Genomic DNA, 27,002 nt, shown 5'->3' on the forward strand with positions numbered 1-27,002 from the left:
AGCGCCGGCCAATGCGGGCGCGGCGCGCCCCCGTCCCGCCTCTGATTGGCTCCTGCGCGGCCGACGGGCGCAGTAGCCGATGGAAAGATGGCGGCGGGCGGTCCGTGCCGGCACCACGCGCAGCTGAACGTCTGCGAGTCGCGCGCCAAGTACCGCGAGGGGAGGAGGCCGCGCGCCGTGAAGGTGGGGGGGGGACAGGGACAGGGACAGGGAGCGGCGGCTGCGGGGCCGGGACAGGGACAGGGAGCGGCGGCCGCGGGGCCGGGACAGGGACAGGGAGCGGCGGCCGCGGGGCCGGGACAGGGACAGGGAGCGGAGGCCGCGGGGCCGGGACAGGGACAGGGAGCGGAGGCCGCGGGGCCGGGACAGGGACAGGGAGCGGAGGCCGCGGGTCCCGGGACAGGGAGGCCGCGGGCCTCGCCTGGTGCACGGCACGAACTTCCCGTGACTGCGGCGGAACTGCTGGGGTTGGGGTTTGCGCCTGCGGTCGGGGTACTGACAGTGCACTGCGAGCTGTGGCGGCACCTTAAGGATCACTGGGGTTGGAAAAAACCTCTAAGATCGTCAGATCCATCGCCCACCTGGCTCCAACCTGTCAAGTAGTTGTGGAGAGCAATACAGTCAACCCTGAGCCTCCTTTTTCCAGAATAAACACCTCCAGGTTCCCCCAGGCGCTCCCCCAAGGACTTGTGCTCCAGATCTCTCCTCAGCAATGGTGCTCTTCTCTGGACAGGCTCCAGCATCTCAGCGTCCTCCTTGGAGTGAGGAGCCTGAACTGAGCACAGGATTTGAGGTCTGGCCTCATCAGTGCCCCAACAACGGTTACTCCCTACACGTACATAAGGCACATATTTTTCACTACCACCACCCTCCTGAAAACTTTCAAACCCTCCATGTTTCATGAAGTGTTAGAGCTATGAAGTTCTTTTACTCTTCCAAGGGTATGCCGTGGGGCCAGAAAGTCCCGGGTATCCACACAGGGACAAAGGCCAACACACACAGGGAGGATACACACAGGAGAAACAGTATGGATGTCCCAAGGGTGATAAAATCTTACTCGAATCTCCTCTCCCTAGATATGCAAGGTCAAAGGGCAAATGTGCCAGAAAAAAATCCTATAGTGAAAGCATCCTTTAGTCCCTTTGTTCCCAAAGGAATGCAGTTAGGGAGTATGCTGCTGTCGCAGGAACAACTCGAGTGACTTGTCTGCAGAGACTGTTTTTTATGGTGGGAGTTTGTGCTGATCTCCCAAGTGATTCCTTCATCCAGAATGTGGGTTTTTGGTTGTTTTTTTTTTAATGTGTGTAACTGTGCAGTCTGAATATTTGTTAGTTGGGGGTTTTTAGCCAACTCAGAATGAATTTCCTTTGATCTCAGGTTTAGCTGCCTGTTGTAAGTAGTGAGCTGTCACCATGCTTTCCTAAGAGTCTGTGTTGCTTGACATTTCACAAAGCATAAGAGAGTGGTTGGTTTGGTTTTTACCCTGCTGGAGGAAGACCTTGTTTCAGCATTTTATCTGTGTGATTGTACCTTGTTGGATCGTCGTAGCAAGGAGCCTGTACACACACTGTGCCCTAGACAATCATGGTACTTGGTTGTTTCTCTTTGTGAGGAAAAAATCATATTCCTCACCTGCTTTGCATGCTCTCTCTGCCTATGAACAGGACAGGTTTCTCACTGTGTTTTTCTTCTGTATTTTGACAGCGTCTCTGATGAACTGGTTACTAGTCAGACTTGCATGGCAGTTGGCCAGAGACCAGAGATTTTGCTCAGCAAATGGCAGTACTCTCACCTTGTGCAGCAAAGGCAGCTCTCATTTGGGTTTTGCTTTGAGTGAGAAGCTTAAGTTCAGTTCTTGCTCAGAGATGAGGAGGTCCCAGATAACTGCAGGATAACCTGCAGTAGTCCAGAGTCAAAGTAGAGTATAGAGGGATTTTCAGCATCCTGAGAGGACTTGGGAAACAACAGAAAACATGGAGAAAATGCCTGCCTTTTACAATAAAGCAAGAATGTGAACGTTTTTGAATACTCTGGTTTTGTTTTTTTCAGGTTTACACTATCAACTTGGAATCTCGCTATTTACTGATCCAAGGAGTTCCTGCGTTGGGTGTTATGAAGGAATTAGTTGAACAATTTGCATTATATGGTGCCATCGAGGAGTATCACGCTCTAGATGAATATCCAGCAGAGCAATTTACTGAAGTTTACCTTTTAAAGTTCCAAAAACTGCAGTGTGCAAGGTATTGGACAGGGCAATAGCTGCCTCTTGCTGTTTTACTCTTTTACAACTTCTGCACTTAAAATGTGTTAAAAGTTCTAGAAAGTTGAAGTAAAAGTCTCAGTTTTGCCAATACAATTGAATTCCTTTCAGGGTGGCCAAGAGAAAAATGGATGAGCGAAGTTTCTTTGGTAGTTTGCTGCACGTGTGCTACGCTCCTGAATTTGAAACAGTCCAAGAAACTAGAGAGAAGCTGCAGGATAGAAGGAAGTATATAGCAAAAGCAACAAATCAAAGAGGTTTGTGATTAAATTTCTCATAGAATCTTAATATCTTTCTTCATGGGTGGGTGGGGTTTTAGTTACAGTGCCCATTAAAGAAAATGTTTTTTATCCAGCTCTTAGAGATGCATTTTAAGCATGTTTACAGAAGAATGAAAATCTCTCTCAGTATTTACAGAACTGTATCCTTTTCAAAGCAACTTTTCAGTTTTGGTTAAGACTGAAAAAAAGGAATGCTTAAGCTTAATAATGAAGTATTTCCTTTTTGTTTTCTTTTCAAAATGTTATCAGAAATTTCAGGCACTAGCAGGAAATTTTGGCATCATGTTTTCAACCTTGTTCCAGCTTACTCAGGCGTGCCCAAAGGCACAGTTTTGTAAGGAAAGTGACTGTACCAGAAGCTTCATCAAAAAATATCTCCAGCCTACATCTTGGCACTGGGGGAGTGTTAAGAGTGGACTGGGTTTACAAAGGCTCCTGTACTGCAGAGTTCCCAGGCAGAACTGAAGGGTGGACAAGCTTCTTTCTTGGGCCCACATAGCTGGGTATCACTAGTCATTGAGTAAGGATATTTAAAAGGAGTAAGCCCAGTGATTTTTTTCCATGTTGGGAGACAGCCTGTCCTTCTTGAAATCATAACTGAAGGTAAAAATCACTGATTGGCAATGTTAGGAATATTTTTCTTGTGTTTTCAAAACTGTGGAAATACCTCTGCTCAGGTGTTCCTCACAAACCAGCAGAGGGACTAGGCTGGAACACAGTCTGAAAAGTGCCACTTAAGAAACAATCACAGAAAGGTGCCTGGGAATGGAATATCACTGTTACTGCTTCTGCAGTTGTAGTTTTGTTTCTTTCTTCTTATTATTAGAACTAATAATGACATGAAATAGTGAGGCTCCTTTTCTGTTGTTTTAAAGATTGCTTTGTGTTAAAGAACATTGAGGGCCCTAAGAAGACAGTCTCAAAGACCTCTCACCGTGATTTCCCATGGAGTACATCAGGATCACATTCAGCCAGTAACTGGGCTCCATCCTGCTTTACAAGTTCTCATGGGGTATCCCACAACACAGGGCATCCATCTGGGAAACACAATCAGAGCCTGTTAACATCTCCACACTATGGTAACAATTGTATTGAAACTTCTGGGTACTTTGGCCAAAACACATCCCTGACTCCGAGTGTCCATCCAGGAGGACACACTCCACCAGCCTCCTTAATGCAGCAAAGAACAGTTCCAACTTACAGTGGAATTGACAGGTTTATGCCTCGTACAACTCACCTGCAAGAACGTAAGAGAAGGAGAGAAGAAGGCAGCAAGTTTTCCCTCCTTGGAACAAGTGCAGACAATACTGAAGCCATTATTGGTCCACAACTACCAGAAATACCTAAAGTGGATATGGATGACGCGTCACTGAACACTTCAGCTACATTAATTCGAAATAAACTGAAAGAGGTATGTGCTTGTTACCCATAAAAACAGCAACTCTCAGATAATTCAGCATTTACTCATTATTACCAGTTCCTTTGCCAGTTAAAGCTTGTGTTCTTGCTATTTAACTCTTGCAGACAATTCTACTCCATACACTACACTTAAGAAAGTATAAATGTCCATGCATGGTCCTAAATGATTTTTAGTAAACCACTGTTGTTTTTGTCCAGCGTGTGGAGACACAATAACTTTTGCAGGCAGCCCTGCTGACTCTGGTGTGGTATCTGGTTTCTGATTGAAAGGGAGTGTGAAAAGTAATTGAAGTCACAGTTCAATGTAATTTTGCTCCTACACTTCTTACGCCACTAAAAGCTGTACAGAACCAGTTCTTCTATACTGACAAGCATGTTTTAAGCTATATGATGATTTATGGAGGATATTAATCAATTAGCAGGTCAAACTGATAAAACTTTACATTAAGATATGACTATAATTAGGCTGATTTGAAAGAGCTTATCTCCAGTCACATCTATAAATAAGCACCACTTATATTAAATACATTTCTAAAATACATGTCAAAAATACACATTTTTGTTTTATCTTCCTTTCCTGAAATACCTGAGTTTAAAAAGCACACTCAGCCTTTACTTTGAAAACACCTCTGGTAAGAAGAATGCTCTTATCACTGAGTATCTGAAATCAGTTTCTGTGGTTAAATACAGAAACAGTATTGCTGACTCTTAAGTTTCACCTATCTTGTGTTTGATGCTGCCTTTGGTGTTACTTTTTTCCTCTATTCAGCTGGAAAATTCAATCCAAGCATGATTATAGTAATAAATCCCTCTCAACACTCAAATGTTGTAGACGTGGCCTTACTCTAAAATGAGCATAAAAAGGTAGTGATTACAGGTTACTAATTTTTCCCCCCCCTATTTAGGTAGCAGATTCTGTTCCAAGAACATCTGTGGAAAAGCCAGAGAGCAGCTCAGCCAAGCCACTTGTAAAGCAAAGAAGAAGAATATAGATACTGCTGGCAGCATCTTCCAACAGTCCTTTTCTAAAGGATATAGTTTAAAATACTTATTTTTTATATTAAAAAAAATTCTTTATACTGTCTTTCCAAGGGCTTCTGTTAAAAATTGTATCAATTTGTTTCTTGGAATGCACAAACCACTACAATATATTATTGTTGCAATGTTGTCCTGTGTGCCTCTTACTGTAACGTGTTTCATAACAGTGAACTCTTATGTGGGCAGAGTCATGAAAGTAAATTCTATTTATTCTACAGATTTTACAGTAAAGGATACTCAGACTTAGTAATCAGTTATTTTTACTCAATCATGAAGAATGGTGAAGAAAAACACCCCTTACAACAGTATTCAATAATGGAGTTACAGTTTACGAGTTTCCAGGAAAACCTTCTCTTCAAATGCTATCCTGCTCTGTTTAAAAAAAAAGAGAGAAAGAAAAAAGTTAATTTTCAGTTAACTAAAGGATTTATATTTAGTGAGAACATGTACTGGACTGAAATGTGTATGCAATCAATAGATACCTCTTGCTTTTTAGCTTAGAACTACTGGTGTCATCTCTGGGAGACCAGTCAGAACATTCAAAGTTATAACTGAAGGGGAAATTCAGATTGTAACTGCTCAGCTGTAGGAATCTGTGACCAAGGAATCAGCTGGCATGGAGGGGAAGACGACCCAGCTGCAGAATGAGATAAACTGGCTGGAAGCAGGAATGCCAGAGACTGGGATGACAATGTGGCAGTGTAAACGAGTCACATTTTCCTTGGTGATGAGATTAGTATCTGTAGCATTTTGTGTTGCAACAACCCTGTAATGGGAGTGCTCAGGGGCCACCTTTGGGCAACAGAACCAGCCCTGAGGAGATGAATCCAATACCAGGTTAAGATACACCATGCTGACATTCACAGGATTGGTGCTGGTGCAAGGGTATGTAAGGAATGTGCTCATGGCACACCTTTGCAGGCTCCTTGTAGAACCACAGTTCCACAGTGGCAGGACTCTCTCAAATGCAGTGTTCATTACATTTAAAAAAGATACACTTAAGTAGAAATGAATGTTTAATCTGTGTCAAGGGGTAGAATTAACATTACAATAGCCTCAGTGGGAAATCTAGTACCCTATAGGTTCTCTTCATGTAAAGCTCATAGCTGAAATTTGTTTCTTGCTTTTAGGGCTAGAAAGGACATCTAAATATTCTCTTTTGAAAGTGAAACTAAAGATCTCGGGGAAAGGCAACAGTTGGGTAGGATAAAGAATGGAAGGCACAAACACTGTAAGCAAGAAAGAAACCAAGTTTTCCCCCGTTGCCACGATTAGCCTGAATTGTGGACCTGCTTTATCACCAACATTGACAGAAGTAATTTTTCCATGCTTATTAATGAATGTGATTTTGTTCAGAAACTTTTTAAAACCTTTTCCCTGGTCTTAAAAACCAGAGTACTTTGGTTTTCCCAAACCCTTTAAAGTCTTTTGACAGCCTGCCAGGAGAAATCTGGCACTTTGGGAACAGCTGCTTTGCAGCTGACATGTGTAATGTAGCTTGCCATTGTGGCTGTGAGACTTTCTTCCTGTCCTCCAGCCTATAGGTGGATGAGCTGGCAGGAAGTACAGGTTTCCAGCAAATAAAAACTTGCCATGTTCTCAACAGTGTTATGCAACTCTTCTGTTTCTAGGAATCACTGTGCATATTTCAATTTTTTTTTTGCCATCTCTATGAAGCTACAACTTTGATTATTTAAAAGTCACAAACAGTTCAAATAGAATTATGGTTACTGGATTAGGAAAAAACCAGCAGAAACTCTCTCCAAAGAAGAACATAACACTGAGGAAATAAGCATGTTCTAAATTACCATCTCCCAAAAAACCCCCTAGAAATATTACTGATAAATAAAGCCCAGTTGGATGCAATTAGGAAACAGCAGTGCCACACCCTGAGGAGGAATACGCTGCAGGTGGTGCTTTTATTGTTTGTTTTTTCTCCTTTTTTTCTGAAAGTTACCAGCCTCTCCCAAAAAGAACCTGAGATGACAGTTAATGCTGTAAGACAGATGTCCCCTTACCAACAGAACAGAAAGTATTGCACCTTTTTTTTAAACTCAAGGTTGACATACCTTTATGTCCGGCAAACATGGCCCAAAGGCTTCTAAGAGAAGATTTTCATCTCTGACTGCCTGTTCAAAGTCCTCAAAAGAAAGCTTGCCATCATGGTCATAGTCCTACAAAAGGAAGGGAATGCTTCAGGAAAGGATTACTTGTAGTAATTGTATTTTTGTTTAACAGGTGTTTTATTGATATGGATTCTATTTTTCATTTGATTATATGCAAAATCATTTTGGGGGGTCATCAGTCTCTGCTCAGGCAAGATCTGCATTGCTTGCTGCAACCTGAGGTAAAAGGGGCAGGGTTGAAAAATAGACGGTTAAAAGGAGTTCGGAATCAAGACCTGGTTTTAAGTAAAATATTTTGACCACCACCATAGAAGAGGAGACTGTGTATCTTGATTTGATTAAAATATTGAAAGACAGTCCCTGGCTAATGTGAATATCCTAGATTAAACACTGTAAGACAAGGTTCACAGTAATTACCTTGAGTGTACCATTTTAATATAATATATAAATTGGATAAAAACATTTCATGATCAATTAATAAAACACAAATGTACTTAAAGCTATGGCAGATGGCTAACACTGGAATAAATGCAGCTGACACTTGAGTTTTCCACTTCTGAGTGGGCATTTGTTTTGACTAGGCATGCATAGGTGTCTATGCGCATATACACATGCTAGTGTATACATAAAGTTTATAGTAACTTCACGTAACAAATTTCATGTGAGGATACTGGACTGGGACTTACTAGATCTGGATTATATTTCTGGCTTTCCTTAGGAGACTCTCTGAATCCCACTGTAAATCAGACACCATATTTTGTTACCTCACAGGAAGTTTCTAAGCTTTGGTTAATGAATGTTTGAAAGACACTTAAGTATCGCAATGAGTAAGTACTTGCCATTTTCTTCAGTGCTATCTCTACCAAGTCCTTAATTCCTTCATCAGGGTCTTCTTCTGCTGGTTGTTTGATAAGGCTGTTCTTCAGCATTTGAAACATTTCCTCTCTTGAAATGTATCCATCACCATTCAGGTCATAAACTGTAAAACAGTCTTTTGAAATGCAAATAAACTATAATCACATACCATTAAAGTTACCTGTTACTGCTAGACAGAAAACATGAATTGTACCTTGTATAGCATATCTACTGAGCCAAATTTGTCACGTATTTATATATGAAATACATGTATCACATTTTGATATAAATATTAGTCAATTAGTACCTATTTCCCCCTTTACAGTTAAAAATTATTTCTTTATTTCTGCTCAAATAATCTTCAGTTCACATAAACCATACTAACTTACAGATCTTAAATTCTCTTAAACGGTCCATTTAAAATATAAACAAGGTTCTGATTTAGAAGCCAGATTTCCCACAGTGGGAATCTGCTATCTATATCAAAAGGACTTTGCACCTACAAAACACATCCTCGTTATTTCAGAAGTTGGGTTAAAAAACGATAAAGAAGAATGAGCTGCACTGGCATGGAAAAGACTGCTGAAGTACCTTTAATACAAAGAAAATCCCTGAAACAGAATATTTTGGGTATCAACATAATTCCTCTTCTAATTGTTTCTACCTTCCTAGAATCAGAAATCTTTGATCATAATAAAATTTGCTCCTTTGCAAAACTTAAGTAAACAAGCAAACAAAAATCTTAAATTTGGAACACAAGAGATGGGGTTTTTCGTAACAAAGAAAGACTGTCTACAGGAAAAACACTCCTGGCATACACTTGTAACAGACAACACTCCACACTAATATATTCTGTGGTGCGTACAGCAGGGCTGCATATTCTACTGCTTGTAGCAGTACTGACACACATTCATTCATTGTCCTGGGCACAAATTCTAGTGCTGTGTCGCCCCAGGCCACTTTCCAGATGAATTTATCCAGTTCATTAGAGATGCCTGATGCTTGAACCTGGGAACTATAGTTGCCTACATAGGTCACTCTGTCATGAAAACAACATGCTGTAATCCTCCTTTTTCTGTTACCTTTTTGCCCCCATGTGCCCTATTTCTTTTTTTCTGCTTCTTAAAATCTACAGTTCTTGCTATTTTTTCTCCTCCATCTTTCTCTGTCATTATTGTGAGGGTTCTCATGACAGTCTAACAAAATACGCTCAGTTTTTCTATCTATGCTTCCAAGCTGAAGAACTTTGGGAGTTAATGCAACTGCTGCTTCCCCACTGTGCCAGTAAATGAATGTTGGCACTGGTCTTGGCTGGCTTGAGACTGTGCTATTGAACCAAAATCACCCTAGAGATACACCTGCTTCTTTCCAATTTTGTGTGTGAATACAAAAACATACATTTTGTCAAAACTATACTGTAGAAAAAGCTTCATTCAGTTCCAACGCAAGTTTTTGTAAGCAACAAAATAAGGTGGCAGCTATGATAACAGCAGTTCACACAGAAAAGGCCTGTGTCTCAGAGAAGCCATTTCAGAGCTCAGTTTCATTGTATTAAACTATACAGAAGAAAACTTTTCAATTACCAAATCCTTTAGGAGAGTAATTACTAAATTACAACACAAGCAATGTGTTATTTGTCATGAATTCAATGACTGCTACTAAACATTAGCATACAGATCAATCTTACATTTAATCTTTTCTTCCAATGTCCCCCGAAGTAATACTGCTAAGCCTTGCACCCACTCCACCACAGTGATGCAGCCATTGTTGTCTCTATCAAAAGTGCTGAACACTGGAAAGTACATTAGATACATTTTAAATTTATTTAATAGGGAAACACCAAAAAAGGAGTATTTTCTTAAATTCAGTGAAATTATAAACCCATATTTTTTGTGGAGATGTTTTTTTGTTCTCACCAAGGTACGATTACCTTTCTTGACTCTCAGATGTAACAACTAAAGGGATTTTGCCCCTCAGTTTTCTATCCTCCACTCCGGAATCCTGTGGGGAAGACATGCTGTTTGATCTGTTGCCTGACTTACACAACTACAGGAATTATGCTTCCATGCAGGTGCAAATCAAATAAACCAATATCCCTTACAATAAGGCGTGTTTGCATACAGAAGATTTTAACGACTAGCTTTATCTCAAAAAATCCTGGTGAAACAATATATAAATATGTTAAATATACAATGAAAAATAACCTCCTGTCTGTCATGTACCAGAATCTTCTTTCTTCACCCTTCCGTAAGCAACTTTCAATCTTCAGAGAATCACAGAATATCCTGAGTTGAAGGGACCCACAACGATCATCGAGTTTGGACAGGACCATCCCCAAGAGTCACACCATGTGCCTGGGAGTGTTGTCCAAACACTTCTTGCGCTCTGGCAGGCTTGGTTCTGTGACCACTTCCCTGGGGAGCCTGTTCCAGAGCCCAACCACCCTCTGAGTGAACAACCTCTTTCTAATATGCAACCTAAACTTCCCCTGACAAAACTTCAGGCCATTCCCTCAGGTCTGGTCACCACAGAGCAGAGATCAGTGCCTGCCCCTCCTCTTTCCCTCTTAAGTCATAAACTGCAATGAGGTCTCCCCTCGGTGTCCTCCAGGCTGTAGCTTCACTAATCATATAGCTTGTAATATAGGACTATAGGATTTAAAATCTAAGATGTAATTCAAAGCATTGACTAACATCTATAATAATTCATATTTTATAATGCTAATTAGTAAGTTGGCAGAAGGAACACTTCTACATGGAGAGAAAAGCATTCTGGAATTGGAAAACAATAGAATTGCTTTTGCAAACTGAAATCAGCCCCTTTGTATGTAAGAATTAAACTTATTTTCAAGACTGTATACATGTAAGGTATCTTCCAACACACATTTGACTTACTGCATAAAATGGAAACAGATTTTTATTTTATGGTTTGTAAGTACCTCTCCTGTTAGAGAGATGGAGAACTGTTGAATGAAGGAGTGACTCTTGGCAGCCCAAGACTGAAACAATGGCAGATTGATGCCTGCTCTGCATCCTCCTATAAAGACCTCTACATCTGAGATCATTCCCGCAACTTTCACAGTAACTGCAGATGTGGCCCTCATGTTACAAATCTGTGAAAACACTGTATTTTCAAGGAGTTATTTGGCTCATTACTCAGCTCCCTGTACTGTCTGCCCAGTCCCTTCAGTGCTGTTCACAGCGCCTCTAGCCCAAAAGTCATCCACTCCAACAGGGTAACTTTCTGTGACTTCCAGGCCTGAGGTAGAGCTGTCCACCAGCAGCAGTGACCGCAGGGAGAAAAGGCAAGTGACACGATGCTGCCCTCTTCTGTCCTGACGCTACAGTGACTGCGACAGCCACAGCCACAAGGCAGCACTACAACTGCCTCTGCCTGGTCTCCCTGGAACTGGAGCATGAGCTGCCCTGAACTATGGAAAAAACTATTTCGCATGAAGAAAGAAAAGATGCCATTTTCTCGACTGCTCCTGAGCATAATTTTGCTGTCGTCGCCAGGATGGGATGGCACTGCTTTGTCCAGGCACACTCATGGGGTCAGCAGCGAAAACAGAGCCATCCATCGATTCCAGGTCTCCTCACCTCGGTCCAGGACCGCGTCGTCCGTCATGCCGAAGGCGCTGAACAGGGTGTCCCTGAACACGGTGCGGTTGAAGCCGGCCACGGCGAAGTGGCTGCTGGACTTGGCCAGCAGCGCGTCGAAGAGCTTGATCAGACATTCCACTTCGCCTTCGGTAACTGCGCGGCCCAAACACAGGTTAGGTTACGCGGGCAGAACAGAACGATGGCCCCTCCGGCGCTGGACACGACACCGGCGCGCCCGGCCCGCCCGCAGCCCCTGCTCCTGAGCAGGCGGCGGAAAACACGACCCCCCTCCCCGCAGGACGAGGACAGGGCCGGCGGGAGGAGGCCGGAGCAGACTCACAGTGCTTGGCCGATCGGCTGAGAGACTCCACCAGGAGCTGCAGCCGCTTCCTGCTCATGGCGGGCCCCGCTCCTGCCGCCGCTCCCACGGCAACGCCGCACCGCGGCAGCGGGTCCGCCCCACGGACACACACACTGCAGAACAGAGACCGACCCGCACCGCGCACTGAGACACAGCACTTGGACAAAACAAAATAACTGCATTTCAAACTTGTAAAAATGTTTCTGGAAAGAAATGATAAAAATTAAAGACACAATACTGGTTTTGTTCATCTGCTGTCAGAAGGCAAAAATCCATTAAAACACTTTTATTCCCGGATTGCTCATTTTCTACTTTCTCACTCTGCCCAAACTTGGAACGCGGCTGTCGGTGCCACCCAAACCCACACTCACACGTGAGCATCGGCAAAGCTGAAGGATTGAGACCAGACTTGACCATCCCTTCAGGAAAAAAAGGACGCAGGAGCAGATGAAACAGATTAGTTAACACACTGCAACATGAAACATTTGTGTGTGAGCACTAAAGCAGCTTTGCTGGGACCTGACCGAGCCCCTGACCTGCTGCCCCCCTTGCCAAGCACTACAGCAGCACCTGATGCACAGTCAGGCAGAACAAATACATAGACACAATTAAAATGACATCCAGTTTATGGATTTGGAAGATTGGGTCTCATTTCCATTTTTATTTCTTTCTGTGGCAGGTGGTTGTGTAGAAGTCAAATAAGGTATCATACACAACAGAGAGCATTTATGCTATGGTTCATTACAAGTTCTTCTACCAAAACTGCAACACCACAACTTAAAAAGAAAACAACCCCAACAAAACTAAACACAAACCCCAAATCAAAACCCTACTGTTCACTGCCTCTTGCCTTTTATTTTACCTCACTGACAAAGTAGTGTCTAGAATTGGTAACATCACGCCCAACGCTATAAAATAGTTGATAAAAACATTACTATCATTTAGAGGGACATTGCTGCAACTCAATGGTTGTATTTTCCCAAGAACTTGAAGTCAATTTCTCTGTACAAAGGCAATAAGAAATCATCTTTCTCCCACAGTTTTTAGTTATGGTTTGCAGACTAATGATCAATGCCTTAAAACTCTTGAAATTCTTGGTAACAGAATATTTGAAACATCTGTATGCAATAGAGGTAAATTCTAAGTTAGCACCTGTGCAATGAAAAAAAGGGGTGGATCAAGAATACAATCTGTAGTGGACTGCCTGGGACGGATGGGCAGTTGTTAAAGGCTAACAGAAGGCCCAGCAATCAGTATTTCAATGGAAGATAAAGTGAGAATTTCATATAAACTAAAATCAAATGGTTGCTTCTGTGTTCTTGTATGCACATTTAATTTAAAAAAGCTTTTTTCCAATATCTAAAGCAACTAAATTAAAACAGCTTTATGACTTAGGTCAACATTCTGTAGCCCTCAAGTACAAAAATATAAATACAAACTGTTTAAACAGTATCTTTAATGAGATTCTGGCAGTAGTTTTTTTATCTAACAAGACACGTCACATAACAGATCTGCCACTGAACTTGCTTAGAGTAAAATCAGCTTCAATATGAAGCTGTTAAGGTATCAAAATCCTGCTTTTTACATGCTAAATATCTTCAGCAAGTGTGCACTTAAACATAGCAATGAACTTAACTATAACTAAATACATACATGAAATTCTGCATGTGGAACATAATTCATAGAACGGGTTTTACAACAAATGATTACCTGCATTTTGTTAGTTTGAAAATGGTACAAATCATGCAAAACAATTCTAAAGATAATTCAAAGAAAGCTACCAGTGTTTGCAAGGAATTTTCAATTAAACCAAAATGACATTAAATGAAATACACATATTTACTAGCAAAGGTCTATCGCTATTTCAAAGAAGCAGAGGTAAAATACTCAGGTTTTGACTGTCAGTTATACTGCAAAATGTCATTGCTCTTGCTTAATGGAGAAGCACATGCCTGGAAGCTCAAAACTGCTTATCCAGAAAAAGTCTGCTGACAGTAGCTCAAGCTTCCCAGGAATCAGAGATGCTGCATGGATTAAAAATAGCAGAGATTTGCAAGAATCAAAGGCAAAGGCACCCCATTCAGTTAGCCAAAAAGGTAGCATTCCCTTTCTCATAAGCATGAAGACAGTAAGGGGGCAGATGATACACATTTCTACACAGGCAGCCTTTTGAATGTTATTATTTTCCATTAGCAGACACCAGCTTGGAATAGTTTATGTTTAGTATTAACCTGCAGGATGAACTTGGGATTTAATTTGTCCTGATTTACAAATAAAGACTATTACTAATGCTTTAAAAGACTACTTTTACTATCCAAAAAGTTTAACTCTTCTTTTTCAATATTTTACACCTCAGCTGGCCTACCATCTCGTATTGTTTCAAATATCCATCACCACTTACTGGAATTTTCTAAAAGTTGTACCTCATGTATTAAGCAGCAGGCAATAACAATGATCTTTCCCAGCACAGCTGCATCTGGCTGGCTACTGAAAGATTAGGAATATTTCTAGAACACAGGACAACTCATGCAGTTTGGTAAAGTTTGCTGTCATTTCACAGTTTAAGTTTCCTTTAGTCATTGCACTTCTGTTGATAGTCTCGGGGTTTTTTAAATATTATTCTGAATCCGAATTTGAACCAGCAATCTTCTTTTTCTTCTTTTTACCATGTTTCTTGTGCTTCTTTCTCTTTTTTGTTTTATCCTAAAAAAATTAAACATAAGTTATTGTGTAATGAAGTTGCCATCTATTACATTACACTAATGCAAAATGAGAGCACAGAATGGATATTTCTGCAAAGACATTTCAAAAGCGATTTCTACAGAAGACTACTGAGAAATCACAAAAATAAAATTTGTATTTTACCCAGAAATCTGCACTATTATGAGCAGTCTTTAATTTATTTCCACCATGATCTGGCTGTTTAACACCTCTCATCACTGTCACCATTACATTTCCTAATCTTTTAAATGATTTTTAGGGCTTTATAGATTACCAGCAAAGTCATAAGGAAGTGCCTTGACAAGCAGCAATAACTTACATATGTGGGAATAACTAGGATGTTTACAGATTTTAAAGTATGGACTTAAATTCACTGTGCAAAATTAACTAGTTCAACTTCACTTGGCTAGAATCTCTAGCACTTGTACCTTGTTTAAAATAGAACAATTATGATCTCAATTGTAAATACTTTCAGATTAACCTAGCTGGATTAAATCCTCAAGCTAATATGCTGATGCACTGTAATACAGAAACTGAGAGCTACAATCTTGTCTTTCTGCAAGCTGAATTTCAACTTGAATTCTCAAATAGATGTGACATTAGAAAAAATAAAGAATCAGTAGAAAATAGATGTGATTTTATACATATTCCTTACACATACCTATATATGTATGTCTGTGTTTATATATATGTTCCTTACATATACAAATCTTCTATGAAAACCCCCTACAATCAATCACTAGAAATCTTATGGCAAGCAGTTTATATGATTCTGAAAAAGCAAACAAGTTTCATGGAAAAACATGTACCGAGTATCACTGATACACCTATATTTGTATTTTTAGGTGACTCATGTAAACCTTTCCTTTGCTCTAACTTATCTAGACAACTGACATGCCTAATTAGAAGCACTGCTGCTGACAGGAGGGATAGATATACAGACATCTTGAGTGGGCATTTAGGATCTCAAAACCCCTGTACTCCTAAATGAAGAAGCTCAGGTTCATGTGATAAATCTGCATTCTATATAAATCACTGCTGAACCTTTCTCTCACTTTTACCAACAGAAATAAATCAGCAAAACTGAAAAAAAATAAAGAGGCTGCTGGCAGCTTTTTGGATGGGGGTAGAATTATGACATAGATATTCTAGTAAGTATGTCCTAAGGCCCTTTTCATGGTGGAAGACAGAGCTTACCAAGGAATTATACACAACATTAACAAAGGAACAGCACTGATGTCTGTGTGGCAAACTGCTACCCTACCTGGTACTGTACTGGTATTAGTAGTTCTAGTAGGTTAATGGAGAGTAAAATATATTCTACACCAAGTGTTAGACATATAAATCTCAAATGACATATAGGTAAAATAGCGACAAATTCTTCTTTAATTCAACACTTGTAAAAGTGACTTCAGCCAGTAAATGAAGAAACTGTTAATTTCAGATTCGTGTGACAGTAGACTATTGCTATAAACCATCTGTACTAGCGAAAAATACGAAATTGGAAATTAACCAAGTACAGAGTAATTATATCCTAAAATGACTGAATGACAGAATCAACTAGGTTAGAAAAGACCTCTGACATCATTGAGTCTAACCTTTGACCTAACCCCACCTTGTCTAACAGACCATGGCACTAAGTGCCACATACAGTCTCTCCTTAAATACCTCCAGGAATGGTCACTACCACCTCCCTCGGCAACCCATTCCAATACCCAATATCCTCTCTGTAAAGAACTTCTTCCTACTGTCTAACCTAAACCTCCCCTGTTGTAGTTTAAGATTGTGCCCTCTTGTCCTATCACTTGTTGCCTGGGAGAAGAGATCAACACCCATCTCACTACAACCTCCTTTCACATAGTTGTAGAGAGACATAACGTGTTCCCTGAGCCGCCTCCTCTCCAGGCTAAACAACCCCAGCTTCCTCAGCCATTCCTCACACAACTTGTGCTCCAGTCCCTTCACCAGCCTCGTTGCCCTCCTTTGGACACTACAGTAATGAGTAAGAGGGATACTTGCTGTTTTCTCCTTTTCCTCACTGTTTTTCTTCTTTTTTGCTTGCACCTAAAGAAAAATTAAACCAAATGTAATATCCATAAAATTTTAATGTTCTCAAGAAAATTAATTCAAAATTACTTGCAGGTAATAGAAGCTTGACAATTCTTACTACAATTTTTTTATTAAAGGGAAAAATACAAAAAACTTTGAATGCTGCACTCTTAAATGCATGTGTGCAGAGCAGAACACTTTCAATGATATGTTAAATCCAATCTAGTTCATTCATTTACTCATGTGAATCAGTAAGCTACAAGCACTGTAACATCTGAAATTGAGGTTTCACACTGACCTCCTCTGTCTGATCCGATTCAGATACAGACTCTGATGATAAAGGTCCATCGCCACGATCTGCTTTCTTCCTTTTCCTGTGGTGATTTTTACCTTCCTATATAAAAGCAATAGAACTGTGAGTAAAGTCAGGCCCTTCAAATTTCATAAAAGTTTAAGATTGTAATAACACTTCCAAGTTGTGAAATATTTTAAAATGTTGTTGACATTAAAGTAATTACTCATCATCAACAAATTACCCAACCAAATTGTTAAAACAGTTTTAGTGAAAATAGTAATTTTCTGTATATTCCTTTCTCTTGTTACCAAGATACAGCAACTTTCTAGAAGTGAGAGGAATAATAATAGTCTCTTATTTTAAATAATAACACATGGAGGAGTAAGTATTTGAAAATAAGATGTTTCATCATTTTTAAATAAGGAATAACTGAAGATGTCTCAATATGCACACACAAACACTGCAGCTTCAGACTCTGGCAAAATGCAGTTCTGATGTAAGTAGTTAAGAAATAAAAATACCTTCTCTTTTTCACAGTCTTCCTTTGACCTCTTCTTTTTTGTGCTGTCCTAAATAGAAAGGAAAACAAAATTATTTAATGAAAAAGGCCGAAATCCCCAAAGCAGTCTTTTTCTGTCTCTTGAAAATTATTCTTCAAAGTTGTCCCTTCTACCTTGCAGTTAACAGTTAAAATATGAAAAGACAGCATTTTGATGCAGCTGCTTACTTCCTGAACCAGCAGCATGAAGAGGTCTGTACGACATCAGCAACACTGTACTTGCAGTACAAGTAGAGAGCCTCTGGGAAGGATACCAGCTATCACTACTGTAACCACATATAAAATGTAACAGTCTTTATTCTTTATCCATGTCCATGTCCACTGGGCAGGCTGGGGTTAGGCAGGTATTTCCCTGGAGTTTTCTGCCTTCCAATGTCAGCAGTAAGGATATCTCTGTGTTCCTTTATAAGCAAAAATTTTAACCTCCCATTAGCACAAATTCATAGGTATATGCAAACAGTGATTCATTACAACTGATACTTCACTGAATTAGGTATTCCAGTGAAAGCCTGTGATAAAGTCTACACATATAATCTTAACAACTCACTGTAATATTAATATTTTGGCAAGAAATGCAGTTACTACACCCTGCAACACAGAAAAATGCTGACATAACTGAACAAACTGCCTCATGTCCCTTCTTCGTTTTTTTGTTCATTCAATGAGCCTGTGTATCTACATTGTTCTGCTTTCAGAAAAGGAAAAAGACAACTTCAATTTAATATGCATTTGGGAAAGGTTCAGGTCTCCAGAAGGAAACTACTCAGTACACAGATATTTAGAAAGGCAATATTCTGGCCACTAATATCCTGCAATACCTGTATTTTCACAGATGGTGTTCAATTAAATAGCATATTCAAAAGAATTTCACAGAAAATTTAAAGTGTTAATGAAATATTAAAACTAAACATTTGAGCAGCACAGAAGCTGCATGTGGTGTCTGAATTTAGAGAAGTAACTACAAATGGCTGGAATAAAGCATGTTCATTTTCTGAAGATCAAATGATTTCTGCCAGGCATTGTGGCCAGTGGAGGCAGATTCCTGGCTGGATCCAAAAGATCCAGGTGAAGCTGAGGCACAGTGAGAATGCACAACTTTAAATGTGGAAGATAAAAAACCATACTGATATGCGAAAGTCAGAAATGTTTCTCTCTTCATAACACATCTACATATTCACCTTGCTGTCTGACTCAGATTCTGAAGTTGAGCTTGCTGAGGATTTCCGGGAGGAGCGATACTTCTTTTTCCTTCTTTTCTTCCCTTGCTTTTTATCCTATCCACAAATATTGTAGAAAAAGAAGGAAAAACACAAACTTGAATTTATTCTCACTAGAACTGAAGATTTACATTAAATGTAAGGAATAGGGAATGACAAATTCCTACAAGTTATCATGTTCCCTAGAGGAATAAAGTATGCTACAATGGATTCTTTTAGTGGTGGACCTTCATAACTCTTCTGCACTGAAAAAATGTAAACTGGTGAAAAATCCAGGTTCTCTAGATTCTGTTTATTATTTAGATGTGTGCTGTAGAATTTGATTATCTGTAACAAAGATTTTTGCTAAGAAGTAAAAATGGTATGTTTGCATTTTTAGGATTAGATGGGAGATTCTATTAAAAAAGCATACAATTCAATCTTAAATCAGAAATGGATCCAGTTTATAAACCTGGCACCCAAAATCTACAGGATTCATATAGAAACTGTTAACAGATATATTTGTCTAAAATGAACAACTTTATTATATGTACCAAATGCATAAAAATTAAACAGTTTTAGGGAACCATGTCCTCAAACAATATTCTAAAACATGTTACCAAAATCTGTGTTAAATAAGCCTCATGAACAAAACCTGATAGATTGCAGTAAGTTAACTCTTACCTCATCTTCTGAATCAGATGAACTGCTGGAAGAATCAGAGCTTGATGAAGAAGAGGAAGATGAAGACAACTTGACCAAACACAACAAAAAGTGAAGCTTGTGAGATGCAGCATTTTGTCTGGCAAATAGTCAAAAGCCCATCCAAAAACTACCCTTAAAATTTCTTCATTTTCAAAGTATAAGCAATAAAATTTTACTTCTAGGAAGCTGGCCTTACATAGATTTTCTTAAACAGAGTTTCTAAGTCACTTCTAACATTTTTCATTGAATAGTATCTATTTACTGTTCTTTGCTTCCCTTTAAGCAGAAATAAAAATCTACTTTTACAGAATATACAAAAACCCTCTCTAATAAAAATTAATTACCATATAAAATCAAAATTACACCTATACTTCCTCTTTCCAAGAAAATTTAAATGACACATAGGAACAATCCCAAAGCAAAAAAGCTCAGAAAAGTGAAAATTTTGCTCACCCTATTAGATTTCTTCTTTTCCTTTTTCTTTTTCTTAAAAATAAAATAAAACACATGTTACTGTGGCATTGTTTTCTTTTGTCATGTATTCAGATTTATGTACTTTGATGCTGGCTTTGGAAATGTATTTATGAGCTTCTGTGTTGAGAGTATTGATGATAAATCCAGTTTCAAACACAGACTGTATGAAACTGAAAATAGCTTACCTCTTTCTTTTTGGAGGAACTCTCATTTGCACCCAGTAACTTCTCTCTGTGTTTTTCCAGTTCTTTCCTCCAATTCTGAAAACAAAACCAAACAGAAACAGTGACAGGAGCATCATTTCAGAACAGCTTTTTTAAAGTTCTCCTCTACATAACATTATAGTTTTAACAGAACCCCCAGAAAATAAACAACAAATAAGGCTGTAATACACTTGATTTTAGAGAAGATTAATATTCACTGAAATGCAGTGTTAGTTCACACCTTCAAGTTATTTGGCTTTAAGAAACTGTCATTTATCTTGAAGGTCATTAATGATGGTATTTTTGCTTTTGTATCACAGTGTTCTTGCTAGAGCACTTTAGAAAACCAAGGCACCCTATCAGAAAAACTGCAGTTTTGTCACAGTCTTTAGGTTTACCTAAAATCCCCTCTTCAAGAACTCTAAGCATCCAACCTGCCCCCATCTCAAACTGAAAGGCTGTTAGGTTCAATCTGCACTGTCAGACACATCATGTGCTCCCTTCCTTATTGCTCTGATCCTCACTTTGAAGCCATATTGATATGGTATTGGCAAAGCAATGATAATCTACATATTGTGCTGAAGGGACAGAAATATCAGGAGTTAAGTAACCCATGCAATGCAGTATGTCACCATATTGTGAATTAGCTCTCAGTGCTGCTGAGAGACATGGCAGATTAGTCAGAATACAGTGCTGTGCATAATACGCTTCCACATCCAAGGCAGCATCCATGGAATGTTGCAGTGGGTTGTGTGCTGTGATATACCAGGTACCCACAGCTACCTGAGGGGTCTCTAACAACACCCTGTGCTTCATTAGGCCACTGTTCTCTTCAAATTATTTTAAAGACTGTGCTAGTGTTAGGTGTTAAACAAAAAATCTGAACAGTCAGTAAAATAGGGGAGACAGCACCTTATTCAGAGACTTGTAATCTTTTCAACTGTTCAGAGATTTGTTCTTAGGAATAACTCATGGCTCTTTCACGATTCCCTGAACCCCTTCCTACCATACTGAACTGAAAGACTCTTAGTTTCTATCTGTGCCAGTTTCAATTATTTCACACTAAAGCAAAGACAAAATCAGGAAAGGAATGACAGAATACTAAACAAAAATCACCAGGCTAAAATTCACAGAGCACAGAACAACTGATCCCCTCAGAATAGGACCCCATGGCCCTCCAAATCCTGGTACAACTTCTTAGGCAAAAAGGTACAGCAAGAGTACTAAGGGCACCATGCCCTTCCAGCAACAAAGGAGGAGCATAATTTACTTCAATCAGAAACTCACACGCAATAATGAAGATTACTGCCTGAAGCTTATCTCAAGATACTGGGACCCAAGAAGGAACAGAAATAGTTACATTCATTGTATGCTAATTTCTCCCTTGTATACAGGAGCTACATGTGAAACTTTCTTACACTGTGCTGATCTCCAGCAGGTATGGAATGCAAGCATCAGAACAGGTGCATTTATAGCAGGGAACCAGCATGTATTGTAATTAGCTGAGGATGAGTGAAAAAGAAGTGCTTTATAGTCCTATCTGTAGACTGAAGGCCATTTCTTGTGCTGCCTCCCATATTAATGTTACATGTAAATTCTTTGCCAAAGATGTCTGTTTCCAGTAATAAACTTTTTCCTGATATATTTGCATTTTGTGACTTTAAACAAGTGAAGATTAGCAGAAGAGGTTTGGGTTTATTATACCTGAAAATGCACTGATTTAATTTATTAATATAAGCATATGCATTTGTTTTATTCACCAGCAATTTAAAAAACTTTATTTCTCTGAACTGAGAGTAACTCTTCACTGGTTAAGTGATAACCTTAACTCCTGATATAAAGGAAACAAAATATTTACTCATTAAAAACTTGAGTGAAGTGAAACACTATGGCTACTTGGTATTGTTAATGATAAGAGAAGAAAAGTAGCTTGTTTGGTAGGAAGAATTGTTTATTAACCGCTAATAACAGTACCAACCTCATTCATCTTTTCTTCAAACTCAGCCAAAGCCCTGGATCCTTTCTTTTTCTTTTCTAGTTGTTCTTTCACTTCCTCCCTACACGAAAAGGATGACAGATCACAATTTTCACAATTAAAAATACCTCCTTCATGCCCTCTACAGTGTCTAACTTTTTGTAGAGTTTTCTGAAGTTTAGCCTTGGCTGAACTTCCAACAGAAGAAGCAGGAAAGCATCTTAGATTTACACATATGGTAACCTAACCCTAATAACTTAAGCATGGTAGTTAAATCCCTCCGAGAGACCTCAAGCTAACTTTGCAATTAGGTAGCTTGTTCTCTAATGTCTCATGAGAGAGGGCAAAAGGGACTGAACGTAAAGTAAGTCGTTGACAATGAAGTGATGGCTTTGCTGGGTAGGGTATTCTAAGAATATACCAGCACATACACAGCAAATACTGTGCTCTAAGAATAGAGCAGCAAAATGATTTTCTAGAGATTAATTTGTTTATAAATTAAATACATCTGCAGGGTCTAGGCATTATTTGTGAAAGAGGTAAAATGACTAACATTTTCCTCTTCTGAGAAATTGTTGCCAAAAAAGTACAGACAAATAAGAAATATACATTTCAAAATGAAATACTATTGTTTTTAAAAGAGGAGATTGAATACATATTTAGAACATTTTGGTTAGAGACAAGACATCTTACAAAATCTGTTACTGGATATTCTGGGGAGCAGGTAGGTACCAATCTTATTTTAGTAAGAGGGAACAAATCTTTTACTTCAAAGGCCACAATGGTAGAGAGGTGTTGCCACTTACCATGTTGGTCTTGGCCTGTTCAAGTAGTCCTGTATTGTTGGTCCTGAATTTGGGGCAGGACCTCGTGCTCTGGCCATAGCTATGGGATTCATATAAGCCTTGAATATGAAACAACAAAAACAAATATAAAATTCATCAGTTGCACTATGATACCAAAATATCTTAGTTTTATACTTCACAAAAATGTCTTCTCACTGACTGAAAAATAATTCTAACTTATTTCTAAGAATATAAAATATTTAACTAGAATAAGTTGTTTGGTTCAGCAGAAAGACTCGGGGAAATGCTTTCAATTTGAGTTATACTGTGGCAGAAAAAACCAATCCCCTCCCTGAGCAATGATTTTGCAAACTGAGAATAGTATCACAATTGCTGAAATATTCTTCCTTGGGATATGGAAAATGTAATTAAATTTCAGCTCTTACTCTCTGGGACAACCGATCCTATGCCTTTATCATTCTATTCAAAATTGACGACACTAGATTCAATAAAGTCTGCATGAAATTTCTTGCTGTAACACCAAAACAAGAAAGCAGTGGTACTCTGCTATAATTATGCAATTATGAAAATTCAATTACTTAGGGCTATTTTAAGGAGGAAAAGAGCCACAAAAACCAAATATACATAACCCCAATGTTATGAGGTATTCCATCTTTCAAACCCATGCATCCTCTTCAGGCTATAAAAGATTAAATTAATACTTAGAATCCATAATCCCCCTTAGCAATTAATCAAGAAGCTCTAGCAAGCATTTCTTGCACTTTTTTATGTCAACAATATTTTCTTCATGTGAAAGGGAGGTACATATACCCTCTTATCTCACAGGCTTTTATCACTATGTAACATCCCAACACTTCACTTCTGCAGAACATAACACACTGTTCTTACTGTTCCGTTTCGAGATGAGGAAAAAGATCAAATAGCCCAAACAATGCCCTGCTTTGGTTGCCCCATCTGAGACAATTTTTTAAAGAGTACTTGTAGATTCAAAGCAAAGATCCATCCATCTGTGTGGTTGCTACATGTCCAACATTGGTACTGCTTTTTATCAGACATTGACAAACCACCATGCACAGGGAGTGACCATTTGTGAAAGCTGTTTCAGAAGCAGCAGCTGTTGCCCTCACGGCAGCAGCAGCGACCACAGCAATGCTGAGTTTCTGGACTGGGCTGCAAACAGGCTGCTGGCCTTCAGCTCTTGGGGATACATTCAGCCCTGGAAGAGGCACTCCAGGCTCTGCCCTGGAAGGGACACCTGTCTGGAAGGAAGCACTGCCCACACAAGTTTAGCTCATGATCTGAACCACACTGAAGCAATCCAGAGATTCCTTGAAGTGGAACATTTTTTGACTCAAAGGGTGACATTTGCTGCCGTTTCTTGGGGCTTTGCTTTGTTGCTTTAATTCACACAAGGTGAACACAGGCAAATGAACACTGAGGTGTGCCAATCGAAACAAGCAGCAGATGGATGTATGCACTCAAGTAGTTACACCACTTAGAAAGCGGAATTCACATTACAAACCTAAAAATGAGTAAAACTTTTGCAATGGAATTCAGCTTTTGAGTGAAAAAGGATCTTCTTTAGGAATGCAGGAAAACAGTATTGGAACCCTGTTTTGACCAAACAAAGGTAATTTTAATGTACTAGATCCACTAGACTTGACTTACTCCAGTGAGCATATCAAATCAACTCTTTGGTTACCATTCAAGAATTTGTATCTGAAAACTCTTAATTATAACTATTTTCTAAAAAATGAAGGTCTCTTGCTGATCCTAAATAAAAAGTAGCTGCTTTCCTACCTGAGCTAACATGTAATGAACACCCCATCACCTCCCAAACAAAACTCTCTACCTGCAGAAGAGGCTACAACTGTCAGATGTTGTTTTTCTACTTCCCAAACTGTCCCTGGGTAACTGGCTAGGAAGCTTCCTCCCTTCAGTGGCTTTCTTCAATGTTCCCACAGCAAGTACATAATGACTAAGTACTGCTCCAAAGTCCACAATTAGGAAATTTATGGCTTAGAGCATGTCCTTATAATTTCAAACATGTTTGTTTATGAAGAGGTATTTTAACAATAAACATTTCTGTAAAGTATTTACACTACTTTGCCAAACTGCTATCACTAGCCAGAGAGAGCACAGAAAAGTGCTCTCAGTAGAGAAAGTGCTCATCTGCACATTCATTTTCTGCTTTTGGCCATTTGCTCAAGCAGATATTAAGGTGTTTGTTGTGTAGTTTTCATGTTCATGAAAAGCATAAAGCACCTTCAGTCAGGCATGGTTCTCTGGGCAAGCAATACTACTACTGCCTTGCAAGTATCCTACAGATGTGAAAAAGCTTGTTTAGTTTTCATCTCCAAATAGACAAAATGATGGTGCATTTAAGAAGTGACGTGTCAGAGAAGTAACAAGTAGAAAGCTCTACAACCATGTATGAGGAACAAAGGGTCCTCTATTATAACTTGTCTGTACTAGAAGCCATTATATAGCAAAATAAAGACTTGCTGGCATTGGTAGATATATCCCAACTGTCCTACTGAAAGAAAATTAAGACTAAATAAATATACACCCAACAACACCTCAACAGAGCAATACATTTCAAGCACAGGCCTAGTCTTGGGAGTCTAACACTGTCAACCCTTTCTTAGCAGACTCGATTATTTTGATAGCTCAACAGAGCAATCAAAGGCGCTTTGCTATCCATCTGTACAAGGTGTATGTCCTTCATGTCTTTTACTATATTATTGCACCAAGGTATGCAAAGATGTGAATGGGTCTGAGTATGAACTCACAGCACATACAAAGGGGAAAAAATGAAAGTATTATGATTTGTGTTTAATCATAAAATTCAGCTACAAATTTACAGTTCCTAAATGATTACAAGTGCTAAGTGAAAGGCTAACTGGTACAAAAACTCTTAAAGAAAAACAGGAGGAAGGATGCACGTGGTACCTGCATGAAATCAGGCTCTGCACTCAGGTGTGCAGAAGTGCAATTTTTGCCTGCTGAGCGCTGGCTCTCGAGGCAGCAGAGCACTGCCTACAGCTGAATTTCAGATCGCTCAGGTACAACTGAACGCCAAGTTTAAGGAAATGCAGCTTAGCAAGGTCCAGAGCCACTTCAGCGAGTGCTGTAACTCCCATTTTATCTTTGTACAGGCCAGGCCAGCATCTTAATCACCTTCCCTCGGCAGACCACAAAGCAGGCGTCAGTCACGATGCTGCCAGATTTGACAAGGCAATGCAACATTCTGCCAGGGAGCCGAGGGCGGGACACCCGCACGGGATTCCGGCAGCTCCCGGGGCAGCGTGGTACGGCCCGCCTTTGTCGCCCGCCGGTGGGGTCCCGGACCCGGCGAGACCCCAGTCCCGTCACGGCATACCCAGCCGGCCCCTGCGAGCCTCCGACCCACCGGGAGCAGCCCCGCCGACACCGGGACCCTCCTGTCCCCCGCGGCGGCCCGTTCTGCCCCTCCCCGCGGCCGGAGCGCGGCGGCGGCCGGAGAGGCCCGTCCGGCCCGAGGGAGCGTCCAGCTGTAGGGCCCGCCCAGAGGTGCCGCCGCGGCTGATCCCAGCCGTGCTGTCCGCGCTACTCACCACCCGGTTATCCCGCTTCCCCATGGCGCCGCCGCCTCGGCCCGGCCCGGCCCGGCCAAGGGCCCTTCCCCGCGCCCGGGAAGCCCCGGCCCCGCTCGGCCGCCGAGCTGCGGCACCGGCGATGGCGGCGGCCGCACAGTGCCCCCTGCCGGCCCGCGGCGCCACCGCGGCCGGGGAGGGCCCGCCCCGCCCCCAGCAGGACCCGCCCCCAGCAGGACCCGCCCCGCCCCTAGTGGGACCGGCGGCGCTGAGGGAGCCGGGGCGGGTGCGGGGCCGGGTGCGGGGCCGGGTGCGGGGCCGGGCCGGGGCCGGGGCGGGCCGGGGGCGGGAGGGTGAGTTTCAATGCGAGGCGTTCGCTGGGGTGGTTGTAATGGCACAGAATCACGTACTGAATGACAGGCTAGGTCCCATTGGAAGGGATGACAGTGAATCATCTGGTCCAACCTACCTGATCAAGCTGGGGCGTCCTACAGCACATTGC

At 40.6% G+C, this 27,002-nt stretch overlaps 3 protein-coding genes across 4 annotated transcripts; 1 reads left to right on the plus strand and 2 right to left on the minus strand.

Moving 5' to 3' along the window:
* The first annotated feature begins 87 nt into the window (after window positions 1-87).
* RBM48 (RNA binding motif protein 48) lies at window positions 88-5,483 on the plus strand. Its single transcript, XM_071560700.1, has 5 exons — window positions 88-183; window positions 2,050-2,240; window positions 2,372-2,517; window positions 3,417-3,952; window positions 4,866-5,483. The coding sequence occupies exons 1-5, from the start codon at window positions 88-90 to the stop codon at window positions 4,950-4,952; spliced, it is 1,056 nt and encodes a 351-aa protein (XP_071416801.1). The 3' UTR covers window positions 4,953-5,483.
* Window positions 5,242-11,996, minus strand: CLXN (calaxin). Of its 2 annotated transcripts, none has more exons than XM_071560699.1 (6): window positions 11,922-11,996; window positions 11,579-11,734; window positions 9,667-9,771; window positions 7,964-8,103; window positions 7,068-7,172; window positions 5,242-5,370 (listed from the first exon to the last, which is right to left on the minus strand). In XM_071560699.1, exons 1-6 carry the CDS (start codon window positions 11,977-11,979, stop codon window positions 5,320-5,322), a joined length of 615 nt encoding a protein of 204 aa, XP_071416800.1. In that variant the 5' UTR covers window positions 11,980-11,996; the 3' UTR covers window positions 5,242-5,319. The 2 variants fall into 2 exon arrangements, with proteins under 2 accessions (XP_071416800.1, XP_071416799.1); XM_071560698.1 differs by having other exon boundaries at window positions 7,964-8,115.
* Window positions 11,997-13,381: 1,385 nt separating this feature from the next.
* Window positions 13,382-26,665, minus strand: FAM133B (family with sequence similarity 133 member B). Its single transcript, XM_071560701.1, has 11 exons — window positions 26,522-26,665; window positions 22,926-23,023; window positions 22,123-22,201; window positions 20,127-20,201; window positions 19,921-19,953; window positions 19,447-19,515; window positions 18,745-18,840; window positions 17,529-17,576; window positions 17,011-17,106; window positions 16,683-16,727; window positions 13,382-14,645 (listed from the first exon to the last, which is right to left on the minus strand). Exons 1-11 carry the CDS (start codon window positions 26,543-26,545, stop codon window positions 14,559-14,561), a joined length of 750 nt encoding a protein of 249 aa, XP_071416802.1. The 5' UTR covers window positions 26,546-26,665; the 3' UTR covers window positions 13,382-14,558.
* Window positions 26,666-27,002: the final 337 nt, after the last annotated feature.

Source organism: Pithys albifrons, chromosome 7, assembly GCF_047495875.1.
Source record: "Pithys albifrons albifrons isolate INPA30051 chromosome 7, PitAlb_v1, whole genome shotgun sequence".
NCBI lineage: Eukaryota > Metazoa > Chordata > Aves > Passeriformes > Thamnophilidae > Pithys > Pithys albifrons.